The 22,725-nt window shown below is 51.2% G+C and overlaps 1 protein-coding gene across 6 annotated transcripts in view; it reads left to right on the top strand.

Annotated features, from left to right (window-relative positions):
- Positions 1-22,110, top strand: part of DMTN (dematin actin binding protein) — a 65,456-nt gene extending 43,346 nt beyond the window's left edge. For 3 of the 6 annotated variants that reach the window (XM_083514332.1, XM_083514330.1, XM_083514331.1), the window contains exons 5-16: positions 80-229; positions 1,577-1,621; positions 2,247-2,358; positions 4,275-4,331; positions 4,429-4,584; positions 6,650-6,759; positions 6,868-6,973; positions 9,471-9,535; positions 14,619-14,684; positions 15,904-15,963; positions 16,097-16,177; positions 18,325-22,110. In XM_083514332.1, coding sequence (XP_083370458.1) covers positions 80-229; positions 1,577-1,621; positions 2,247-2,358; positions 4,275-4,331; positions 4,429-4,584; positions 6,650-6,759; positions 6,868-6,973; positions 9,471-9,535; positions 14,619-14,684; positions 15,904-15,963; positions 16,097-16,177; positions 18,325-18,438 — 1,122 coding nt within the window. In that variant the 3' untranslated portion in view covers positions 18,439-22,110. Of the gene's footprint in view, positions 1-79; positions 230-1,576; positions 1,622-2,246; positions 2,359-4,274; positions 4,332-4,428; positions 4,585-6,649; positions 6,760-6,867; positions 6,974-9,470; positions 9,536-14,618; positions 14,685-15,643; positions 15,964-16,096; positions 16,178-18,324 lie in introns of those variants that run through there. The other 3 variants (XM_083514333.1, XM_083514334.1, XM_083514335.1) reach the window with 3 other exon arrangements.
- Positions 22,111-22,725: the final 615 nt, after the last annotated feature.

Below are 22,725 nucleotides of genomic sequence, written 5' to 3'. Positions count from 1 at the left end.
GTTTTGTAAGTGAGTGTGTTTATTTGAATACCTCCTGAATCAAGACCTGGAACGCTGATGCTTCTGTCTTCCTTCCCAGGCAAAAATGGACAATGAAGTCTACAAGGACTTGGCAGCAATCCCCAAAGACAAGGCGATCCTGGACATAGAGCGCCCCGACTTGATGATCTATGAGCCCCACTTTACCTACTCCCTCCTGGACCACGTGGAGAGGCCAAGGAGCCGAGAGGTGGGCCAGCCCAACCCCCCTTTTCGGGCCTGGGGTGGGTGGGTCCTTTGCTTTGCCCAGAGTACCGTAGCAAAAGCTATTTTGAGGTTGTGATTCTGTAGGAGTTGTTAGGAAACAGCAAGGCCCGACGAAAGAGGAATGGAGGATGAAGCTGATGGACTATGCTGAGTTAGATAAATTAACAGGAAGGATTCGAAACTTGCGGGACCAGAGATTCTTAGAAACTGGAGTAAATATACGAACTATTTGAAAGGTAATTGTAATGAACAGATTACGCTAGTAGGATTGCAAGAAGTTCTGTAAGGAGGATTATTTGAAATATTGCAAGAAAGACTGTGAGGAGAATTATTACAGGTAAAGGTAAAGGGGCCCCTGACCATTAGGTCCAGTCGTGGCCGACTCTGGGGTTGTGGCGCTCATCTCGCTTTATTGGCCGAGGGAGCCAGCGTACAGCTTCTGGGTCATGTGGCCAGCATGACTAAGCCGCTTCTGGCGAACCAGAGCAGTGCACGGAAATGCCGTTCACCTTCCCGCCAGAGCGGTACCTATTTATCTACTTGCACTTTGACATGCTTTCGAACTGCTAGGTTGGCAGGAGCAGGGACCGAGCAACGGGAGCTCACCCAGTCGTGGGGATTCGAACCGCCGACCTTCTGATCGGCAAGTCCTAGGCTCTGTGGTTTAACCCACAGCGCCACCCGCATCCCTGGAGAATTATTAGTTAATGATAATTAAAAGTAATAGAGAAATTAAGAAATGCAGAATAAGTGATAAAAACGGAAAATCATTAGAGGAGTTGACGGAAGTCAAAAATATTGTATAAGATAAGAAATTATGTTTTATGAACGTTGGAAATGATACGTTGAAAAAAACTAATAATTTTTTTTTTTTTTTAAGGAAACAGTAAGGCCAGTTCTGTAATGGCTGGCTAATTAATACTGTGAGGTTTTTGTGTTCCACGAGCCCCACTGTGGCTTGCAGTATAGACACAGAATCATAGAAAACTAGGGTGGAAGGGACCCTAAGGCTCACGCCCTGAAATGCTGGAATCTCAACTAGATCATACATGGCTCAAGCTCTGTTATAAACCTCCAATGAAGGAGATTCCAAGGGAGTCCCTTCCATTGTCAAATGGCTCTTACCCTCAGAAAGTTCTTCCGATGCTTTAGCCAGAATCTCCTTTCCTGGAATTTGAATCTATCATTTCGGGTCCTCCTCTCCGGAGAGGCAGAAAACAAGCTTGTTCCATCTTCTGTAAGAGAGCCTTTTAGACGTAATAGATGACTCAGATGTGAGCGGCCTCAAGTGAAGTTCTCTCTCTCTCTCTCTCTTGACTCCCTTCTGCAGCGCTCCCTCTCGCCCAAATCCCTCTCTCCTCCTCCTTCTCCAGAAGTAAGTGTTTCTCGGGGTTGCCTTGGAGATGGGTTTCCAAGATGGGTTACCAAGAGCAGAGAAGAGGCCAGGGGGAGGGAGGGTGTGGGGAAGAGATGAGCAAGGCTGTCAGTGCGACAGGGTGGCGGGGAGAGCGATGTGTTCCTGCATCTGCACGGGCAGCAATTGAGCTCAGCGCACCGGGGCCTGTCAGCTCCAGAAGCCCTCTGGCCAAGAGGCAAGCCCCTTTGCAGGACTCCTTGCCAAACGACAGGCTGGCACAGCTCCTCGGCCGCTGACAGTCTCTTGGTGGAAAGCAGGGTGCAGGCTGGTCTTCTGCAACGGGAGGGAAAGGGCTGTGTGGCAATTCAGCCCGGGGCCGGCCCACCCGTTACTGCCGATGAGGCAGCTGCCTCAGGCTGCAGGCTGGAGACAGCTGGGGGGAGCTGCAGATCTGGGGACCCCAGGAACCTGCCATCCGCCGCCCCCTGTGCTTGTAGGTCGCAGCTGCCACCAGGGAAGAACAGAGCCACTGTTGCCACCTGCCTCTTATTTTCTCCCGTTTTGCCTCAGGCGGCAAAATGTCTTGGGCCGGCCCTGAAACCAGACTGCTGGCCTCCTCTGACCTCCTTTGCTCTGCCCACAGGTCACTCGCGACTGGATGGAGGAGAGCAAGTCTCCAGGCAATGCCTCCCAGCCGGGCAGCCGCCGAACCAGCAGCAGCAGCCGCAGCGGAGTCCACCATTTCCACCGCCCTGGTAGGGTCCCCCACCCCTTGCCAAAGGCGCCTTCAGACTTTCCCTGACACCCCCACCCACGCCTTAGACTGCTCCCCTAGACCCTTCCCTGCCCTCCAACAGCTGCAGCCTCTCCGGGGGGTCTCAGTCATAGAACTGTAGAGAGTTGGAGGGGACCCCCAAAGGTCATCTAGTCCAGCCCCCTGCAATGCAGCCGTCATACGCTACATGGGGCTGCCTTTGGAAAGGGCTCAGAAACGTCAGCTGGCTCAAAGAGCTTCAGCCAGACAGAATCACAGCTGTCAACTTTCCCCTTTTTTAAAGGGAAATTCCCTTATTCCAAATAGGATTCCTCGCAAGAAAAGGGAAAAGTTGACAGCTGTGGACAGAATATTGACCCCCTTGTTAGAACAGCTCCGCTAGCTGCCCATCTGTTCCTGAGCACAGTTGAAAGTGCTGGTCGTGGCCTATAAAGCCCTATATGACTTAGGCCCAGGCTCTCTGAAGGAGCATATTCCCTTATAAGAACCTGCCCAGGTTTTGAGATCTTGAGAGGAGGTCATTCTCCTAGTTCCACCACCCTCACAGGCCTACTTGGTGGGGGGACGCAGGACAGGGCCTTCTCGGTGGCTGCTCCCAGACTTTACAACTCCCTCCCTGGAGAAGCCAGGCGGGCCCCCTCCTTTGGTCCTTCTGCCAGCAGGCAGAGACCTTCTTATTCCAACAGGCCTTTGGGAACAGACTGTTGTTTTTTAAGGAAAGGGCTTTTAATAAGTGCTGTGCTCTTTTATTATTTGTATTTTAATAGACGGGTTTTTAAAATTGCTTTAATTCTATTAGAGTTCAATTACTTTTTATATGTTTCTTAACTGATTTAATTGGTGGTGTTGTAATTTGTGTAAACCACCTTGAGTCCCAGTCTGGGGAAAAGGCAGGATATAAAAGATGATGAAGAAAATAAAAATACACTGGTAGCTTGGTTTAAGAACAGCTTAGTTTTTGAACTACTTGGATTAAGAACGCTGCAAACCCAGAAGTAGGCATTTTGGTTTGTGAACTATTCCTTGGAATAAGAACATGTTTTGCTTCCTGTTGAGTGTGTTCCATTTGTAAATTGAGTCTCCCGCTGCTATGGGAAAGCATGCCTTGGTTTAAGAATGCTTTGGTTTAAGAACGGACTTCCGGAACGGATTAAGTTCGTAAACCAAGGTAAAGGTAAGGTAAAGGGACCCCTGACCATTAGGTCCAGTCGTGGCCGACTCTGGGGTTGCGGCGCTCATCTCGCTTTACTGGCCGAGGGAGCTGGTGTACAGCTTCCGGGTCATGTGGTCAGCATGACTAAGCCACTTCTGGAGAACCAGAGCAGCGCACGGAAACGCCGTTTACCTTCCCGCCGGAGCAGTACCTATTTATCTACTTGCACTTTGACGTGCTTTTGAACTGCTAGGTTGGCAGGAGCTAGGACCGAACAACGGGAGCTCACCCCGTTGCGGGGATTCGAACCACAGAGCCTAGGACTTGCTGATCAGAAGGTCGGCGGTTCAAATCCCTGCGATGGGGTGAGCTCCCATTGCTTGGTCTCTGCTCCTGCCAACCTAGCAGTTCGAAAGCACACCGGTGCCAGTAGATAAATAGGTACCGCTCCGGCGGGAAGGTAAACGGCGTTTCCGTGCGCTGTTCTGGTTCGCCAGAAGCAGCTTAGTCATGCTGGCCACATGACCCGGAAGCTGTGTGCTGGCTCCCTTGGCCAATAAAGCGAGATGAGCGCCACAACCCCAGAGTCGGCCACGACTGGACCTAATGGTCAGGGGTCCCTTTACCTTTAAAAGGAGAAATATGGGCGGCAGCAGGCCGGAAAACCACCTCGGGGGTCTCCCTGAGAAGCGGCCCCAAACCAGTTACTGCGTCCCGTGAGCACTTCCCTGTTCCTTCCCCAGATACCAACACGGCAGAGATGAACATCTACAAGAAGCCCCCCATCTACAAGCAGAGAGGTAGGTGGCGCTCCCTGGTGCCCTCTGGGGCGGGTGAAGGTGGGGCTACACATAGCAGAGGCTCAGAGTCACCTGCCCCCCCCTTTGCACCTTGCAGAGCAGTCGGTGACGCCAACCCCGCAGAGCAAGCACCTGATTGAAGACCTGATCATCGAATCCTCCAAGTTCCCGGCTGCCCAGCCGCCCGACCCCAACCAGCCGGCCAAGATTGAGACGGACTACTGGCCCTGCCCGCCCTCCTTGGCAGTTGTGGGTAGGTGGTCCTTGCAGTGTTTTTATGTCAGCCAGTGGGGTAGTGGATGGGGGAATGCAGGGGAGCAGAGCTGCGGGGCTTTTCCCCCAGAACTGGAGCAATGATGCCATCTGGTAAGGTGCCCGGGTGATTGGTCTCCTTTGTCTGGCAAACGAATGAGGCGATAACAAGGCTTTCAAGTTTGCTTGTGAGAGATTAGCGTAGAGGAAGTTGGATAATGAGGGAAAGAATCGAGCAGAGGCTGGATACTCCTTTCCTTTTCTTTGATGGGGTTGCTGCTTCGTACCGGCAGTTTTAAACGGTAGTGATTCCTTGCGAGATCCTTTGCATTTCCAAAACAGCTATTTACAGCCTTCAAAATAAATAAATAAAAGCAGATTGAAACATACACCACCATTCTACATGCCTGGGCAGGCTTGTCTAAACAAGAATGTTTTCAGCAGGCACCCAAAAGAATACAGTGAAGGTGCCCGCCTGATCTCAATAGGCAAGGAGTTCCAAAGTGCAGGCGCTGCCACACTAAATGACCAGTTTCTTACAAGTGAAGAACAGGTATTATATAGCCCTGTAATAATGCCAGCTGCACAGAATGTGGCGGCTAAGCAGACATATATGGGGTGAGGTGATCTCGCAGGCAAACTGGTCCCATGTCCTAGTTCCAGGTAGGTAGCCATGCTGGTCTGCCATAGTCGAAACAAAATAATAATTAAAAAATCCTTCCAGTAGCACCTTGTTGTTGTTGTTTAGTTGTTTAGTCGTGTCCGACTCTTCGTGACCCCCTGGACCAGAGCACGCCAGGCACTCCTGTCTTCCAATGCCTCCCGCAGTTTGGTCAAACTCATGCTGGTAGCTTTGAGAACACTGTCCAACCATCTTGTCCTCTGTCATCCCCTTCTCCTTGTGCCCTCCATCTTTCCCAACATCAGGGTCTTTTCCAGGGAGTCTTCTCTTCTTATGAGGTGGCCAAAGTATTGGAGCCTCAGCTTCAGGATCTGTCCTTCCAGTGAGCACTCAGGGCTGACTTCCTTCAGAATGGAGAGGTTGGATCTTCTTGCAGTCCATAGTTGCACCTTAGAGACCAACTATGTTTGTTCTTGATATGAGCTTTCGTGCGCATGCACACTTGCACACGAAAGCTCATACCAAGAACAAACTTAGTTGGTCTCTAAGATGCTACTGGAAGGATTTTTATATATATATATAATTTTGGTCCCATGTTGTTAAGGGTGGTTGATATAAGAATAGCAACCCCTTGAACCTGGCCACCAGGGCAGATTTATCAGCGCAGGTGTTCTGTGCTGCCAAAGCCTGTCAGCAATTGTGCTGCAGCATTCTGCACTCATTGCAACCTCCAGATCAGGTGCAAGGCAAGCCCCACACAGAGCGCAAGGCAGTAATCTAGCAGCGAAGTAATCCATGTGAATGCTCAGGTAAACTGGCCCCACATTACTAAGGGCTTTATAGAGTCCTAGCTTCACCTTCTTTGGTCCCTTTCATCTTCCCCTCCCCAAATGGATACAGTGGTGCCCCGCAAGACGAATTCCTTGCAAGACGGAAAACCCGCTAGACGAAAGAGTTTTCCGTTTTGGAGGTGCTTCGCAAAACGAATCTCCTATGGGCTTGCTTCGCAAGACGACAATGTCTTGCGAGTTCCTGCTGGTTTTTTTTCCCTTTCCCCCCTTTTTCTAAGCCGCTAAGCCGCTTATCAGCTGATCCGATCAGCAGATAAGCCACTAATAGCGCTAATAGCGCTAAGCCGCTTATCAGCTGATCCGATCAGCAGATAAGCCGCTAAAAGCCTCTAATAGCGCTAATCCGCTAATCCTTCAATGGGCTTGCTTCGCAAGACGGAAAAAACCGCTAGACGAAGAGAATCACAGAACGGATTCTTTTCGTCTTGCGAGGCACCACTGTACTATAAGGTTTCCACCCTAAGCACACTCACCTGGGGACGATCTCTTCTGAAATCGGAGGGGGGGGGCATCATTTTTGAAGGTGAGGAAATCCTCCGCCCAAGAAGCTGTCTGCCGCATGTGAGACACTCTCCTGCCTTGTCTTTCTGCAGAGACTGAGTGGCGGCGGCGGATGGCCTCCAAAAGAGGCGAGGACGAGGATGAGGACAGCACGGAAGAACTGGGGAGCCTGCGAGAGTTGCAGAAGCAAGAGCTGAGCAAGGTGGGCAGGGGGCTTGGGGGCAGGTGAAGCCGGGTGGGGGCGCTCTTGGTTGCCAGTGGCCCCTTGTGTGGCTGAGCTCCACCTCTCGCTGCTCGCTCTCTCCGCCAGGTGGCCTCCAACCTTGGCAAGCTGATCCTCAAGGAGGAGATGGAGAAGTCTCTCCCCATCCGGAGGAAAACCCGTTCGCTTCCAGACCGGACGCCCTTCCACTCCTGTGAGTAAGCAACCCCTACCCTGCCCCCTGCTAAAACCAGGGGCTGATTTCCGATGCTTCTCATTCTTTTTGTCCTAAAACAGGAAGGCCACATCTTTTGTGCACCCCTGTTTGTTTGTTTGCATTTATAATCCACCCTTTACTCCGAGGTGCTCAAGATAGCACTCTGTTAGAATTCCTGCTCCATGATTGCAGTCATGGGATTGTTGTCTATCACATGATGGTGTATGTTTTCATTCCACAGAGTGGGAAGTGACGGAGACAGGATGTTTGTGTTACTGTGTTCCATGAAGTGGGACTATTGTCCTTTGTTCTTTCTCTTTGCTTTCTGATGCTAGAGAGAGAGGGAGCCACGTTGCAGTGCTCCGTGTGTGTTTATATGTAAATAAAGTAGATTAGCCAAAATGCTGAGTTGCTGAGGTCTATTACGCAAACTGTGAACACTCTGTGGATCCCTACATGTGCCAATGTCTGTTGGCATCGGTCGCTGTGATGTTTGGGCTGAAGAAAGCTTATGAAGCTCCCGAACGATCAGCCAGGAGGGAGGGAACATGCCAGTCAGGCATGTGTCTCTACCAGGGTCCTACTCAAGTGTAGGCTGAACTCCTGGCACATTAATGGTTCTCTTCCTCCCTTTTTTATCCTCTCAACGACCCTGCCAGGCAGGTTAGGTCACCCAGGTCAGCCAGTGAGATTCATGATGGCTGAGTGGGGATTTGACCCCTGGTCTCCCAGGTCCTTGGCCGAAACTCTTAACCGCTATGCCACACATAATAATAATAATAATAATAATAATAATAATAATAATAATAATTTGTTTATACCCTGCCCATCTGGCTGGGTTTCCCCAGCCCCTCTGCATGGCTCCCAACAGAATATTGAAAACACACAAAACAATCAAACAGTAAAAACTTCCCTAAACAGGGCTGCCTTCAGATGTCTCCCAAAAGTCAGATAGTTGTTTATTTCCTTGACATCTGGTGGGAGTGCGTTGCACAGGGTGGGCGCCACCACCGAGAAGGCCCTCTGCCTGGTTGCCTGTAACTTCGCTTCTCACAGTGAGGGAACCACAAGAAGGCCCTCGGCGCTGGACTTCAGTGTCCGGGTAGAACGACAGGGGTGGAGACACTCCTTCAGGCCACTTAGAGCTTTAAAGGTCAGCACAAGGACGCAAGGACGCAAGACCTGGTCCATCTAGCTCAGTACTGCCTTCGCAGACTGGAAGCAATCGCTTTCCAGGGTTTCAGGCAGAGATTGAACCAGGGACCTTCTGCATGCAGATATAGGTATTATATCAAGTTTAGGCCAACTGTACTCCTGCCGTGATCTACAGAAGGAACCCATAGGAAAAGTTGAGATTGGCACACAACATGACACTACTTTGTCCTCTCCTGGGGAGAGTGGCTGAGTGAACAGGCCATGCCCATAATTGCCCACCCATATTCCCAATGCAGGCTGAATGAATGACTGGGAATAAGAAGAGCTTGATGGATCAGGTTAATGGCAGATCCAGACCCAGCGCCCTGTTCTCACAGTTGCCTCTGTTTGTGAAGGCATAGCAGAACCTTCAAAGATAGTACCTCTCCCCCATGACTTTGTCCTTCTCGAGAGACAATGGAGTGTGCCTCCAGGGGTCATGTGTCCACAGTGCCTGCTGTGGCTGAAGAGACTGGTAACTCGTAACTGCTGCCTCCCCTATATTGTTTTTGCTGTGTTAGCTGCACCAAAGTGACGCAAGCCTGGGCAGCGTGTCTGGAGGTCCTGGGCTGCCCAGACGACAAGACCCCCCTCTCAGCCACACTGGAGTGGTCTACAGGAGAGTAGACCAATGCATTTGACACCAGATTGGCTGCAGGAGTTGCTGGAAGGAGGCATTCAGTACGCCATCCAACAGTCTTAGGGACGTGGGATTTGTGTAGGATTTAGCCTTCTCCGAAAGATGTCCCACAAGGCAGTGTGTACATGAATTTGTCTAATCCTCTTTTAAAGGTTGGTGGCTCTCATTGCATCCTGTGGCAGAGAGTTCCACAGTTCAGCTGTGTGCTGTGTGAAGAAGCAGGTTTGGCCAAAAGAGCCCAGGGGACACAGAGGCAACTGCCCTCCTGCAAGTGTGCCTGAGCATTTGGCTCCATGAGAGATGTCCCTGGTGCCCTTCAAGTGTTGTGGCCTACAACTCCCATCAATCCTTGCCAGCCTGGCCATGCTCCCATCAGCCCCTGCACCAAAGAGCTGTGCTGCCTGGGGCTGATGGGAGCTGTAGTCCAAAACCACCTGGAGGTCACCCGGTTGGGGAAGGCTGGTCTATAGCAGCAAATGTGCCCCTTGGTCAGAGCTCCTTGTCTTGCTGCCGCCCTGAGCAGCAGTCCCACGGCCTGCCCTTTTCCCAAGCTCCCTTCCAGAGCTGTCATCTGCCCATGTTCTTGAACTGTTGCTCAACCCAGCTTAACAGGAGCCCTTTCCCCAGCCATATTAATCGCTGGTCTTCCTCTTTTTCCAGCTCTTCATGGCGGAAGCTCGAAATCTTCCTCCCTTCCTGCCTACGGGAGAAGCACCCTCGCCAGGGTAAGGAGCCAGTTAGGGGCCTCTGCCCTGAACCTTCCAACCTTCAGCTTCTATGAGTCCATATATATATATATATATATATATATATATATATATATGTATGTATGTATATATATATATATATTTATTAAGCTTTACGCAACAAATTTAAATTCAAACACATCATTCACCTCCTCATTTATATTCTCTGAATCTCTTGACTTCCCTCTGCCCTTCCACGGTTACCATTACAGTGGTACCCTGCAAGACGAACGCCTCGGAAAACGGAAAACTCGCTAGACGAAGGAGTTTTTCGTTTTCTTAGCCGCTTTGCAAGACACATTTTCCTATGGGCTTGCTTCGCAAAACGAAGCTTGCCCCGCAAGCTCCGGGGATAGCGGGGAAGCGCAGCGCGTCTTCCCCGCTGTCCCCGGACCTCTTTTGAAGCAAGGGGCGGCGGGGAGAAGATCGCTTCTCCCCGTTGCCAGCCACGCAATCTCCGGGGACAGAGGGGAAGGTGCGCACGCCTTCCCCTCTCTCCCCAGACCCCTTTTGAACCAAGGGGCGGCAACGGGGAGAAGCGATTCTCCCCGCTGCCCCTTCCCTTGCTTTAAAACAGGTCCGGAGATTGCGGGGCAGGCAACGGGGAGAAGATTGCGCTTCCCCTCTGTCCCCGGACGGTCTCCATAGGAACGCATTGATTGATTTTCAATGCATTCCTATGGGAAACCGTGCTTCGCAAGATGAAAAACTCGCAAGAAGAAAAAACTTGTGGAACGAATTAATTTCGTCTTGCGAGGCACCACTGTATCAATCTTTTATTTTATTTTATCTGCTTATCTTATTTTCTCTAATTTGTTAAAAGAATAACAACCCATTTTTCCAGGGTTTTTCATACGTTACAAGCATTACTCAAATCCTGCCAAAGTTTTAAAAATTGTTTACGGTGTTCTCTTGAGCACATTATAAATTTTCCCCATTCCTTCTTAAAATTCCTGGCTTCTGATTTTCCCTGTCAGTTTCGCCATTTCGGCGTAGTCCATCATAGTCCTTCAGCTTCCACGAGTTCTAGTGTTGTGACAGAGATAGACTTTTCTCTTTCCCTTTTCTTCTCTTGTGGCTTTCCCCAACCCATGGTTGCACTCACTGCAAGCGCTTTCACGGTCTGGATTGGGCCCATTAAATGCTAGAATACCCCTTGCTTGCCTGCCTGGAGATGGTGTTTGTGTGTGACTTTTGTGCTGCTGGAATGTACCGTATTTTTTGCACCATAACACTCACTTTTTTCCTCCTAGAAGGTAAGGGGAAATGTCTGTGTGTGTTATGGAGTGAATGCCTATGGGTGGCGGGGGGGATCTGCTGCAGTCGTGAGCAGAGGATCCATGGTTCCCCTTTCTTCCCTCCTCCGTGGCTCGCTTTGAAACAGCAAAGCGGGAGAAGAGCCGCTGAGTGGGGAGGAGAGAGGGACAGAGAGCCTGCTTGGTTTAAAGGAGCAAAGCGGGAGAGGAGAGGAGCCGCTTACATGGGTGTAAGCGGCTCCTATCTGGATGGCTCCTTTAAAGCAAGCAGGCTCTCTGTCCCTCTCTCCTCCCCACTCAGCTTGCTAAATAGCAGCAAAGTTTTTCAGCTCGCTAAGCCAGGGAGGTGAGAGAGAAGCAGAGCCTGCTTGCTTCAAAGGAGCAAAGCGGGAGAGGAGAGGAGCCTTCTCCTCTTATACCCATCGCCTGCATTATTAGCAGCATCCTTCTCCACCCACCCCACGCGTGTTCCTTCTCCCCTTAAACCCCTCGCCTGCATTATTAGCAGCATCCTTTTTTTGCATTGGGCTACCCCAAACTCACCGTCAGATCACATGTCTGTGGCCACAGCATGAACCACAAAAATCATACATCCACTGTTTTGTTTAGAATATTTTCTTTCTTGTTTTCCTCCTCTAAAAACTACGTGCGCGTTATGGTCGGGTGCGTGTTATAGAGGGGAAAATACGGTATGTAGCCTGCTATGAAATGAGAGCAATGCATTTGACCTGTTTTGCCGCTCGCCCTGAGCTCCGTTGAATGCAGACCCTAGAAGATTATCCACAGTGGGGTGCAAGTCTTGAGTTGAGACAAACTGCCCATCTCTGCTCTATCCCTGGGATGGAAGTAGAAAATGTAGAGGTGTTTGGAGGGAATGTGCATATTCCACACATCTAGAAGTCTTCCGGTTTCCTTTTTATGAAAGCAGTCTTGTCTTGCTGGTGCAGAGAGGGCTCAAGAACAGTCTAATCTGAGGTGGTGGAAATCATCTCAATGATCACAAGAAGGACCACCCTTCCAAATTGTGCCTGTCCCTCTGGTGCCTGCTTCCATTCTGAAACCATAGAATCATAACATTGTAGAGTTGGGAAGGAACAACAGGGAGTTGGAGCATCATCTAGTCCAGTGTTTCCCAACCTTTTTTGGGCAAAGGCACACTTGTTTCATGAAAAAAATCTCGAGGCACACCACCATTACAGCCCCGTGACGTCAGCGCGCAGCGTCACGCCAGGAGGGACATGAATTGCTAGCAAATTACATAATCACCTCCTTGAGGGCTGGCTCATCTTCTCCGAAGGCAGAACCCCATTAATTAACAGCACAGACTCACACCATAGCCAAGACGAGGGGGGAAAACCTCAGTCATGCACAGTCATGCACATGTGGGGGCTAAATGAGGACGAAGACCGGGCAGAGAGCAGGGTTCAAATCACCCCACCTGGCCAGGACAATCCCTGGGTGCTGCCTTGGGCCACTCGCCTGACCCACCTCGCAGAGCTGTTGTTGCGAGGATAACATGGGGAGAACCACGCGCGCCCCCGGGAGCTCCTTGGAGGAGAAAGCGGGCGATGAATGCAATGCACGAAATATATGAGAGGTGACCAGGTTTTGCAGGTGAGGGGCCCCCGCCAGCCTCCGCTTCCAACACCCGGCGCAATGACGCCGAAGTTTCCCCCCGGGCTCGGCTCGGGGAGCAGCGCTGCTCCCCCCCGGCTCCCCTTCGCCCTCCCGGCTCTCTCTGCCGCCCACTGGGGACCCCCCTCACCTGCCAAGTCCGGAGCGCCGGTGGAAGTTGCATGCATGCATGCAGGGCGCCGCATTGCCATTGCATTGCACTGCACTCCATGCAATGCCTGCACGCATGCATTGCCTTGCACGCCCGCCAAGGGGTCTCCCCGCGGTCCGATGCGTCCCCTCTGGCGCGGATGCAGCATTGCAAAAATAACCCCCCCCCCGACGCAGCCCTACCTGGGGGGCAGCCTCCGCCTCCGCCGCTCCGCCTCCGCGGGGATCCCCGGGCTCCATCCTGCCGCCCGATCTCCGCGGGGGCGCAGGCAGGCTGCGCGGGGTCTGCGCGGAAGAGCCCCTGCCCGCCCGGCCGCCGCCGCCGCGCTCATTCCATGGCCGGGAGAAGAGCGCTTCAAACAAAACGCCCGGCCCGCCAGGCCACGCTGGGAAACGTAGTTCGCGCACCCCGCGTGGGCGCGGAACCCAAGGGCGAGGGGACTACGGATCCCGGCAGCCCCTGCGCCGGGGACGGAGGGGGAGAGGCCGGGTGCAGGGATGGAGGGACAGGTGGGCGAGCGAGTGAGTGAGTGGCAGCCGCCAAGCCTTGGCCGAGAGCCAGGAAGGGCCTCCCCGGAGCAGGAGGAGGAGGGAGGCGCAGGGAGGGAGGGAACCCCAGGGGTCATCTAGTGACGGCGCCCCAATCGAAAATTTGACTTTTTAAAAAAAAAAATCTAGTGTGCCGCGGAACAGTGGTTGGGAAACACTGATCTAGTCCATGGGTAGGCAAACTAAGGCCCAGGGCCCAGATCCGGCCCAATCGCCTTCTAAATCCAGCCGGCGGACAGTCTGGGAATCAGCGTATTTTTACATGTGTCCTTTTATTTGAAATGCATCTCTGGGTTATTTGTGGGGCCTGCTTGGTGTTTTTACATGAGTAGAATGTGTCCTTTTATTTAAAATGCATCTCTGGGTTATTTGTGGGGCCTGCTTGGTGTTTTTACATGAGTAGAATGTGTGCTTTTATTTAAAATGCATCTCTGGGTTATTTGTGGGACATAGGAATTCATTCATTCCCCCCCAAAAAAAATATAGTCCGGCCCCCCACAAGGCCTGAGGGACAGTGGACTGGCCCCATGCTGAAAAAGTTTGCTGACTCCTGAGTAGTCCAACTCCCTGCAGTGCAGGGAACCACAGTTGAAGAATTCCTGACAGGTGGCCATCTAAGGACCTCCAAGGAAGGAGGGTCCAACACTGTCTTCCGAGGGAGTCTGTTCCACTGTCAAACTGTTCTTACAGTCAGAAAGTTCTTCCTAATACAGTCTTACCTTGGATCCCGAACGCCCTGGGACTTGGACGTTTTGGCTCCCGGACGCCGCAAACCCAGACGTGATTGTTCCAGTTTGCAAACATTCTTTTGGAAGCCGAACATCCGACAGGGCTTCTGCGGAGCTTCCTGCGGCCAATCAGAAGCAGCGATTTGGCTTCCGAACGTTTTGGAAGTCAAACGGACTTCCGGAACGGATTCCGTTCGACTTCCAAGGTGCGACTGTATTTAATTGGAATCTCCTTTCTTGCCCTTTGAATTCCTGTGATTTGGGTCGTCCCCTCTGGAGCAGGTAGAAAAGCTTCCTCAGTCTTGCATGGGGCAACTCTTCAGGTATTTGAAGATGGCTGTCAAATTCTGATCCACGCCATCTTTGACCAAGAATCGCACAGCTGGCATTGGCCCTGCAGAGAGACCTGCTGGCCTGGGGCTGAGGCAAGTAGCTGGGGCAAGTAGCCCACATCTCCTGCCATTATTGGGAGTGGGGGGGGGGGAGAATCCTTCTGCCACAAGCAGAAAATGAGTAATGAAGGCACAATCACATCATGGACACGTGGAATCGGTTGCCTTTCTCCCACAAAGCTGCAGTTCCCAGGAGTCTTTGGGGGAAGTGATGTGTGCTTTAGATGTGTGGTCTGGATGTGACCTAGGAAAGATCGAAGCGCCCCCTCTCTTCATGCCACAAAGGCACCAAGGTTGGCATGTCTCTGTGGGTGACCCTGACTCTTCTCCTGCTTTTTTCCGCCTTCTACAGCTGCAGTCCACAGAGTTCAGTCCTACCGGCAGCGAGAAAGGGAGCCCAGGTAAGCGAAACTACAGGGTTGGGGTGGGCCAAAGGCAGACCTCTCATCTGCTGACGTCAGTCACCTGCCCTAGCTTGGACCCTCTTCTGCTACTTCTCAGCCACTTCTGACCTCCCTCCTGGTCACAGAATTGTAGAGTGGGAAGGGACCCCAAGGGCAATGTTAGAAACTGGGATACAAAAGCTAGGAGCCAAATGGCTCCTGGGACCTGGGTTGCAGGCGCCAAAACAGAATGTCTAGTCGCCAGGGGGGGGGAGTGTTTGGCAACACTTTTTATTATTTTGATAAGCATGAAATAATAATAAGCAATTCACATATGTGACACATTGTCAACATCACATTTTAAGCAGAAATTGCTAATACATGTTTGATTGGGTGTTTGCAATAAAAAATATGGGTACCATACTTCAGTTTTCAAAACACTCTTTTTATTAACATATTGCCTATCCTTAACATATACAATGGTACCTCGGGTTAAGTACTTAATTCATTCTGGAGGTCCGTTCTTAACCTGAAACTGTTCTTAACCTGAAGCACCACTTTAGCTAATGGGGCCTCCTGCTGCCCCCGTGCCGCCGGAGCATGATTTCTGTTCTCATCCTGAAGCAAAGTTCTTAACCCGAGGTACTATTTCTGGCTTAGCGGAGTCTGTAATCTGAAGTGTATGTAACCTGAAGTGTATGTAACCCAAGGTACCACTGTACTTCGATGCACATACATTTCAGTAATCCTTGAGTGTCAGCCAGGCATGAAAATAAAGCACCCAGACTTTTTGAGGTGCTCACAAATGGAGAATCTTCAGGTGCGAAATGCGCCTGGCGCCCTGCTAATTTCGAACCCTGGTCATCTACTCCCAACCCCCCACAATGCAGGAATCACACTAAGTGGTCTTGGAAACTTAGCAATGAACCAACTGAAGAAGATGGCAGGGGACTGTTGTCTTGTCACCTTCATCCCCTTTCCTTCTGTCTTGCAGGTCTACAGGTGAGCACACATGTCCAGCCACAGGTGGTCCCCCTGAGAGGTGATGTATCAGGCCAGTTTCCCCAAGGATACCCGGGAGAGTGGCGGCGTCTCACCCAAACCCCAGAGGAAGGCTCAGGAGGGTTTGAGAGGGGGGCCAGGAGGGAATAAGGTGGTGCAACTGGCTGCCTCCTGTGGGTCTACAGCCATGCCAAGCACTATTTCTGTGGGAGAAGGCCCTGCAACTGTGTTGGGTTTATTTTCCCTCCGCAGAACGGCCAGAGAGGGCGGATGGACAGGGGAAACTCCCTCCCTAGTATGCTGGAGCAAAAGGTGAGAACCGCCCCTGGGGCCATGGGGGAATATCCACCGTCCTTTCGCATGGGGGTAATGTGTCCTGATGCGCCCACAAAGAAATGCAACCAAGCGGCCCCTTCGTTAACTTTGCTTTTCTTCCTCCCTGAAGATTTACCCTTACGAGATGTTGATGGTGACGAATCGGGGAAGAGTGAAACTGCCTCCAGGCGTGGACAGGACAAGGCTAGAGGTACAAAGAAATAGCACTGGTGCAGATCTATCTTTCTCAACCTTGACACTCTGCAAATCACTTCCTTGCTATTATCATTATCAACATCATCATTATTACAGTCGTACCTTGGAACTTGAATGCCTTGAGACTTGAACATTTTGGCTCCCAAATGCCGCAAACCTAGAAGCGAGTGTTCTGGTTTGCAAACGTTCTTTGGAACCTGAACATCCGACGCAGATTATGCGGCTTCCGATTGTGTGCAGGAAGCCCCTGCGGCCAATCGGAAGCCGCACTTTGGTTGTCGAATTTTTACGTAAGTCGAACAGAATTCTGGAATGGATTCTGTTCGACAACCATGGTATGACTGTACTATTATTATTAATAATATTATTGATGTTGTTGTTGTTTTAGAAAATGTATAAGCCACTCAATTGTCAGAAAAACTCAAAAGGGCTTAACAGAAAAGAAAAAGCAATTAAATTGGCAGTAAGAAGAAATAACAAGACATTGGAAAAGTTAAGATAACCAGAGACTAAAAACATATTAAGACTCGCATCAACTTTCTAAACATGTGGACAGGCTTGTTTAAAGAAAAATGTTTTTAGCAGGTGCTGAAAAGAGTAATAGGTGTCAATAGGCATGGAGTTCCAAAGTCTGGGTGCTGCTGCACTAAAATTCTTACAAATGTGGAACAGGTATTATGGGGCACTTGTAATAATAATAATAATAATAATAATAATAATAATAATAATAATAATAATAATAATAATAATATTTATTGTCATTGCCCCCTTCGGGGACAACGAAATTACTTGACTGCTCCATAAAAACACTAATTAAACAATACAGTATAATACAGCAAGGGAGATTAGATGTTTTTCTAAGTCCAGGCTTCCCATTCAGGGCCGAGATCGCTCTGGAGAAGAAGCTGTTCTTAAGACGGCTCGTTCTTGTCTTCATCGACCTGTATCTCCATCCCGACGGCAAGAGCTCGAAGAGACAGTGACCAGGATGCGATGGATCTTTTACTATGTCCAGTGCCTTCCTATGGCACCTTGTGGCATAAATCTGCTCTAAGGTGGAGAGTGGGCAGCCAACAATGTTCTCTGCTGCCTTAACAACCCTGCACAACCCCATCCTGTCCTGGGCAGTACAGCTTCCGTACCACACACATAAGCCATAAGTGAGCACGCTCTCAATGGCACAGTGATAGAAGGCAAGCAGCAGTTTCTGCGGAAGATGGTAACTGCGCCTGCCCTGCTGATTGAAGCAGCAGAGGGGCCACATGTGGGGTAAGAAGGTCCAGATGTTGTTGGGCTTCAACTCCCATCAGCCTCAACAGCCCACATGGCCAGTGGGCAGGGACGATGGGAGCTGTAGTCCAATTTCTGCAAGGCACCAGTTGCTGTGCATAATATTGAGCTAGACAAATCACTTGTCTTGACTCAAGATAAGGCAGCTTCCCATGTTCTGACACGAAATACAACACCTTTCCAGACAAGCACCTTGCCCACCGGCATTGTTATGGGCTCCACATTTGTAGAAACTCTCTTATCTTTCAGCCGGGCAGCACCTACCCTTTGGAACTCCCTGCCGATTGATTTCAAGCAGGTGCATTCACTGTACCCTTTTGCAGCACCTACCCAAATGTTTACGGGACGCGGGTGGCGCTGTGGGTTAAACCACAGAGCCTAGGACTTGCCGATCAGAAGGTCGGTGGTTTGAATCCCCGTGACGGGGTGAGTTCCCGTTGCTCGGTCCCTGCTCCTGCCAACCTAGCAGTTTGATAGCATGTCAAAGTGCAAGTAGATAAATAGGTACCGCTCCGGCAGGAAGGTAAGTGGCGTTTTCCGTGCGCTGCTCTGGTTCGCCAGAAGCGGCTTAGTCATGCTGGCCACATGACCCAGAAGCTGTGCGCTGGCTCCCTTGGCCAATAAAGCGAGATGAGCGCCGCAACCCCAGAGTCGGTCACGACTGGATCTAATGGTCAGGGGTCCCTTTACCTTTAGCCATATGTTTTAGAAAGTTAGTTCAGGTTTTCATTTGCTTCTAAAAAGTTATTTTTCGTGTGTCTTGACTGCAAACCACTCAAGTGGTTTCATGAATCTTATGAAATGAATGAATGAATGAATGAGCAAGCCTCCTTCCTTCTCTCCCCATCCCAGCGCCACCTGTCAGCCGAGGATTTCCTGCGTGCGTTTGAGATGTCGCCGGACGAATTTGGCAAGCTGGCCCTGTGGAAGCGGAACGAGCTGAAGAAGAAAGCCTTCCTCTTCTGATCCCGGCCCCCGCGCAGAGCCGACATGCCCGGCGTGACGCTCCGTGCGTGTGTGCCGACCCGTCTTTCATCACAGACGCTTTAGGGCTACTCTCGAGCTCGTTCGAAGGGACGTTGCTCCTTTCTCCCCACCACCACCCAACCGCCCTCACTGCAGAGGTGGCTGCCATGCCTTGACTCTTGGGGCAGAGGAAAAGTGGGTCAGGAAAAGAGTGGGGAGCACCCTGTGCTGGATGTGGCAGCGGCTGTGGGGGGTGCCAAGTCCCTTCCCCACTCCCACCCTGGTGAAAATCACAGCAGCCATGTGTGGGGTGGGAAGAGGCCAGGGTGGAGATTAGGTGTTCTGTGCTGCGACCCTTAAGCTCATTCCGTTGCTGGCCATGCATCCTCTCTCCCCTTTGGCACACAGGCCCATCAGGTTTTCTAAACTTGGGCAAGAATGAGCCCCCGACTTGGCCCAGCGGGCAGATCTGAGCATCATGGCACCAGGCAGACTCCCACCCTGCAGCAGGACCAGATTGAAGAGAGTCTCTCTGCCCCAGCACCCTCTTCTCACAGGGGCAGCCTTGCCACACTCTCCCACTGATTTCCGCCCCCTTGTGACTGGTACTCAGCTGCCCGCTGGATGTGCCTAGCCTCCGCTGGAGTGAACGTGACCTGGGGCTGCTTCTCATCTAAATGGCTACCAAGCAGCAGTGTGATGGCACCCTCCCCAGCAAAAACAAAAAAAGCTTCCTTTGCTAGCTCCTGCCCCTACTGCACTGGACAAACGGAAGTATTTCGTGGCCACTCTTTAAGATGTGCTGTCTACAGGAGGAATGCAGCCACTACCACGGTGCCCACAGGCATGGAGAAGGGCATAGAGGTGGGCTTCATTTGGAATCGAGGCATGTGTCCAGGCCCCCGTTCTGCAGGGGGTCACTTGGAGTCACTTCCAACTCTATGGTTCTAGTTTCTTCCCCGCTGCCAAAAGCTCCCTTTGTAGGCCAGCTTCATCTACCCATTTCCACCCCAGCATTCCCAACTCTTCCTGCAAGCTGGGCCTGGGCCAGCTATATGTGGCACCTGTTTCCTGCTCTCCCTCTGCCCTGCCATCCCATCGATCTAGGCTGTAACATTCTTCTGTGCTGCACCTGCTGCCTGCCCCCCCACCCCAAAATCTGGGGGCCCCTGCCACCTACCCTGCAAGCTCTATTCAGCGAGACTGAATAGAGATGTGTCTGAAGAGAGGAATGCATTTACCTGCTGCTGTCATGCCCGTAGTTCAGGCTCGCCTCTTCAGCCTATGTGCCTCCCCCTCCACATACCCTGCACTCGTACGTACACAGATCTACCTGCCCTGTCTCCACAGCTTCATGCTAGTCCTGTGGAAAGGACTGCAGAGAAGGTGGCTTGATGCAAAGCCTAGGTATGCCCCTGCTCCTGCACAGCCAGTGTGGTGTAGTGGTTAAGAGCGGTGGACTCGTAATCTAGTGAACTGGGTTCGATTCCCTGCTCCTCCACATGCAGCTGCTGCGTGACCTTGGGCTAGTCACTCTTCTCTGAAGTCTCTCAGCCCCACTCACCTCACAGTGTTTGTTGTGGGGGAGGAATGGAAAGGAGATTGTTAGCCACTTTGAGACTCTTTAAAGGTAAAGGGACCCCTGACCATTAGGTCCAGTCGTGGCCGACTCTGGGGTTGCGGCGCTCATCTCGCTTTATTGGCTGAGGGAGCCAGCATACAGCTTCCGGGTGATGTGGCCAGCATGACTAAGCCGCTTCTGGCGAACCAGAGCAGCGCACGGAAACGCCGTTTACCTTCCCGCTGGAGCAGTACCTATTTATCTACTTGCACTTTGAGGTGCTTTCGAACTGCTAGGTTGGCAGGGGCAGGGACCGAGCAACGGGAGCTCACCCCGTTGCCGGGATTCGAACCGCCGACCTTCGGATCGGCAAGTCCTAGGCTCTGTGGTTTAACCCACATTGCCACCTGAGACTCCTTGGGGTAGTGATAAAGCAGGATATCAAATCCAAACTCCTCCTCTTCTTCAACCCTAAAAGATGGAGGAGTGAGAGCTCTCTTCTGCTTCAGCCACTGCAAGGCCCACAACACTGTGCCACAGCCCTGGGTCTCTCAGAAGCTACTACAGGTAGTTTAAGTCATGCAAGGCAACTGCATTTATGCCAAGGGACAGGAGCCTCCTAGCCGGCCCCTTCTGTCTTGGGCATAGAGGCCAGGCTCTGCAAAGGATCACCTTGGGAGTGCAGCCACTCTATGGGCAAGATCCAGGCTGCTCGTGTCGCTTTCCGTACCAAGACAGGCTTTCGTTATGAGCCAAACAACCATCAGACTCAACCCAGACTGAGCAGGGAGATCCAGGACAGGAGACTAGGCTGTCTCTACACTGCCACACATTTCTGCTCACCAAGAGCTGAGAATCACCTGCCCACCCCCATCTCCTCCTCCTGGAGGCCAAGGCTCCTTTTTGCCCATCACCATCACACTCCCCCTGCCCCAGGGAGCACACAAGTGGTTGCGTGCAATACACAAGCACCCGTGCCTGTTAAACTACCAGGGCCCACAAGTCAGCACAGTTGGACTAGGTGATCCTTCGGGCCCCTTCCAGATTGCATGATTCTAGGAACACAAACCAATGTTGCACAGGCTGCTAGACATCAACAGGGAGTTGCAGGGTTGGTTTCTGCTGGGGCGGAAAAGATCTCTCTCTCTCTCTCTGTCCCAATGAGCACCTTCCTCCACAAAATCTACCAGCCCTTAAGTGGTGGCTTCTCACTGACTGGTAAAATTACTGAAATCCAGAGGTACTTTTCATCAGGCTATTTAAAGAGGGGGAAGAGTTTGCCAAGGAGGAGAGGGGTGCTGCAAGCCACACTTCCAAGGAACATTCCCCAATCCAGACCAGCGCCAGGCCTACCTGTCTCACTTAAGGGGTCCTGCACTGCACCAGCAAAAACCTCCTATCCACAATGCTGTCCTGGCACTTTTCAGTCTAGTAAGGGTGCTGCCATTGCATTGTGGGACGGAGAGCAGAAGAGCCTGGAAGGGTTCGCTGCCCTTGGTGGGGTGGATCAAAGCAGCAGCAGCAGCAGCAGCAGTCTAGGCCCAAGCAAGTCTATCTTTTGAGTCAGGAAGATGACGAGAGGTGCTTCCCCTCCACCTGGCGCCTTCCAACTGCTTTTGATGGCAGCTCCCACCAACCCCAGCACAATTCCAGTGTGCTGGCTGGAGCTCAAGGGAGCTGCAGCCCCAAACATCTGGGAAGCAGCAGGATAGCACCCTGGCCCTGAAATCCAGCCACCAAGACTGCCCAATGAGCCATTCCCCAGGGCTGGGGGAGAAACTGCCTTTCCTGGCTCAGGAGCCCAGTGTTCAGCTCATGCCTTTTCCCTCCACACAGCCCCTGCCATGCTGCCCCCCCCTTACATTTCCTTCCTCCTGGCCACTCCACTTTGTGCAAATGTAAAGAATGTAATTTATTAGAAGTCACCGGCCTCTACTTGCTTTTCACTGCTATTCTGTGAGCATATCTATAAATAAGGACCTCCTAGTGCGAAGAGCGGCCTACCCCTATTCCACCACCCACTTCGGCTGACGTCAGAATCTGTGTGAAAATGATTTCCTCTCTAACCCCCACCCCCTTTTAATTAAATGTGAAGTGGCTTTATTCAAAAAGGTCTTGTCCTTGCTTTGTTATTTGCTTGTCAGGACTGATGTAAGAGCTGCACACACTGTTAAATCCTTTCTAGCCTCTCTATTATTTCATAAAATCTATGCACCGTTTGATCATTAAAAACAAAACAAAACCTCAAAGCGATTTACAAACAGAATGAAATTAAAATAATTACTAGTAAAAACCCTAAAGCAAAACAATAAATTGAAAACAGATTAAAACATATAGCAATATTCTACATGTCTGGGTAGCCTTGTCTAAATAAAAATCTTCTGTGCACAGAACCAGAAAGAGTACAGTGGAAACACCTGCCTGATATCAAATGGCAGGGAATCCCAGAGTGTAGCCGCTGCCACACTAAAAAATTAATTTCTTACAAATACAAAATGAGTATTATATGGAACCTGTAACAGTGCCAGTTCTGTCAATTGAGTGGGTATCTATGGGCTAATGTGATCTTGCAAGTAGTGCAAATCTCTGAGCAAAGGTGTTCTATGCTGACAAGGCCTCACTCTGTCAGCAATCGTGCTGCAGCATTCTGCACTAACTACAGTTTCCAGATCAAGCGCAAGGGAAGCCCCACACAGAGGGCATTGCAGCGTTCCAGTCTGGAAGTA

This window comes from Podarcis liolepis (genome assembly GCF_965112155.1).
Source record: "Podarcis liolepis genome assembly, chromosome: 7".
Lineage (NCBI taxonomy): Eukaryota > Metazoa > Chordata > Lepidosauria > Squamata > Lacertidae > Podarcis > Podarcis liolepis.
This window is presented reverse-complemented; position numbering and strand designations above follow the sequence as displayed.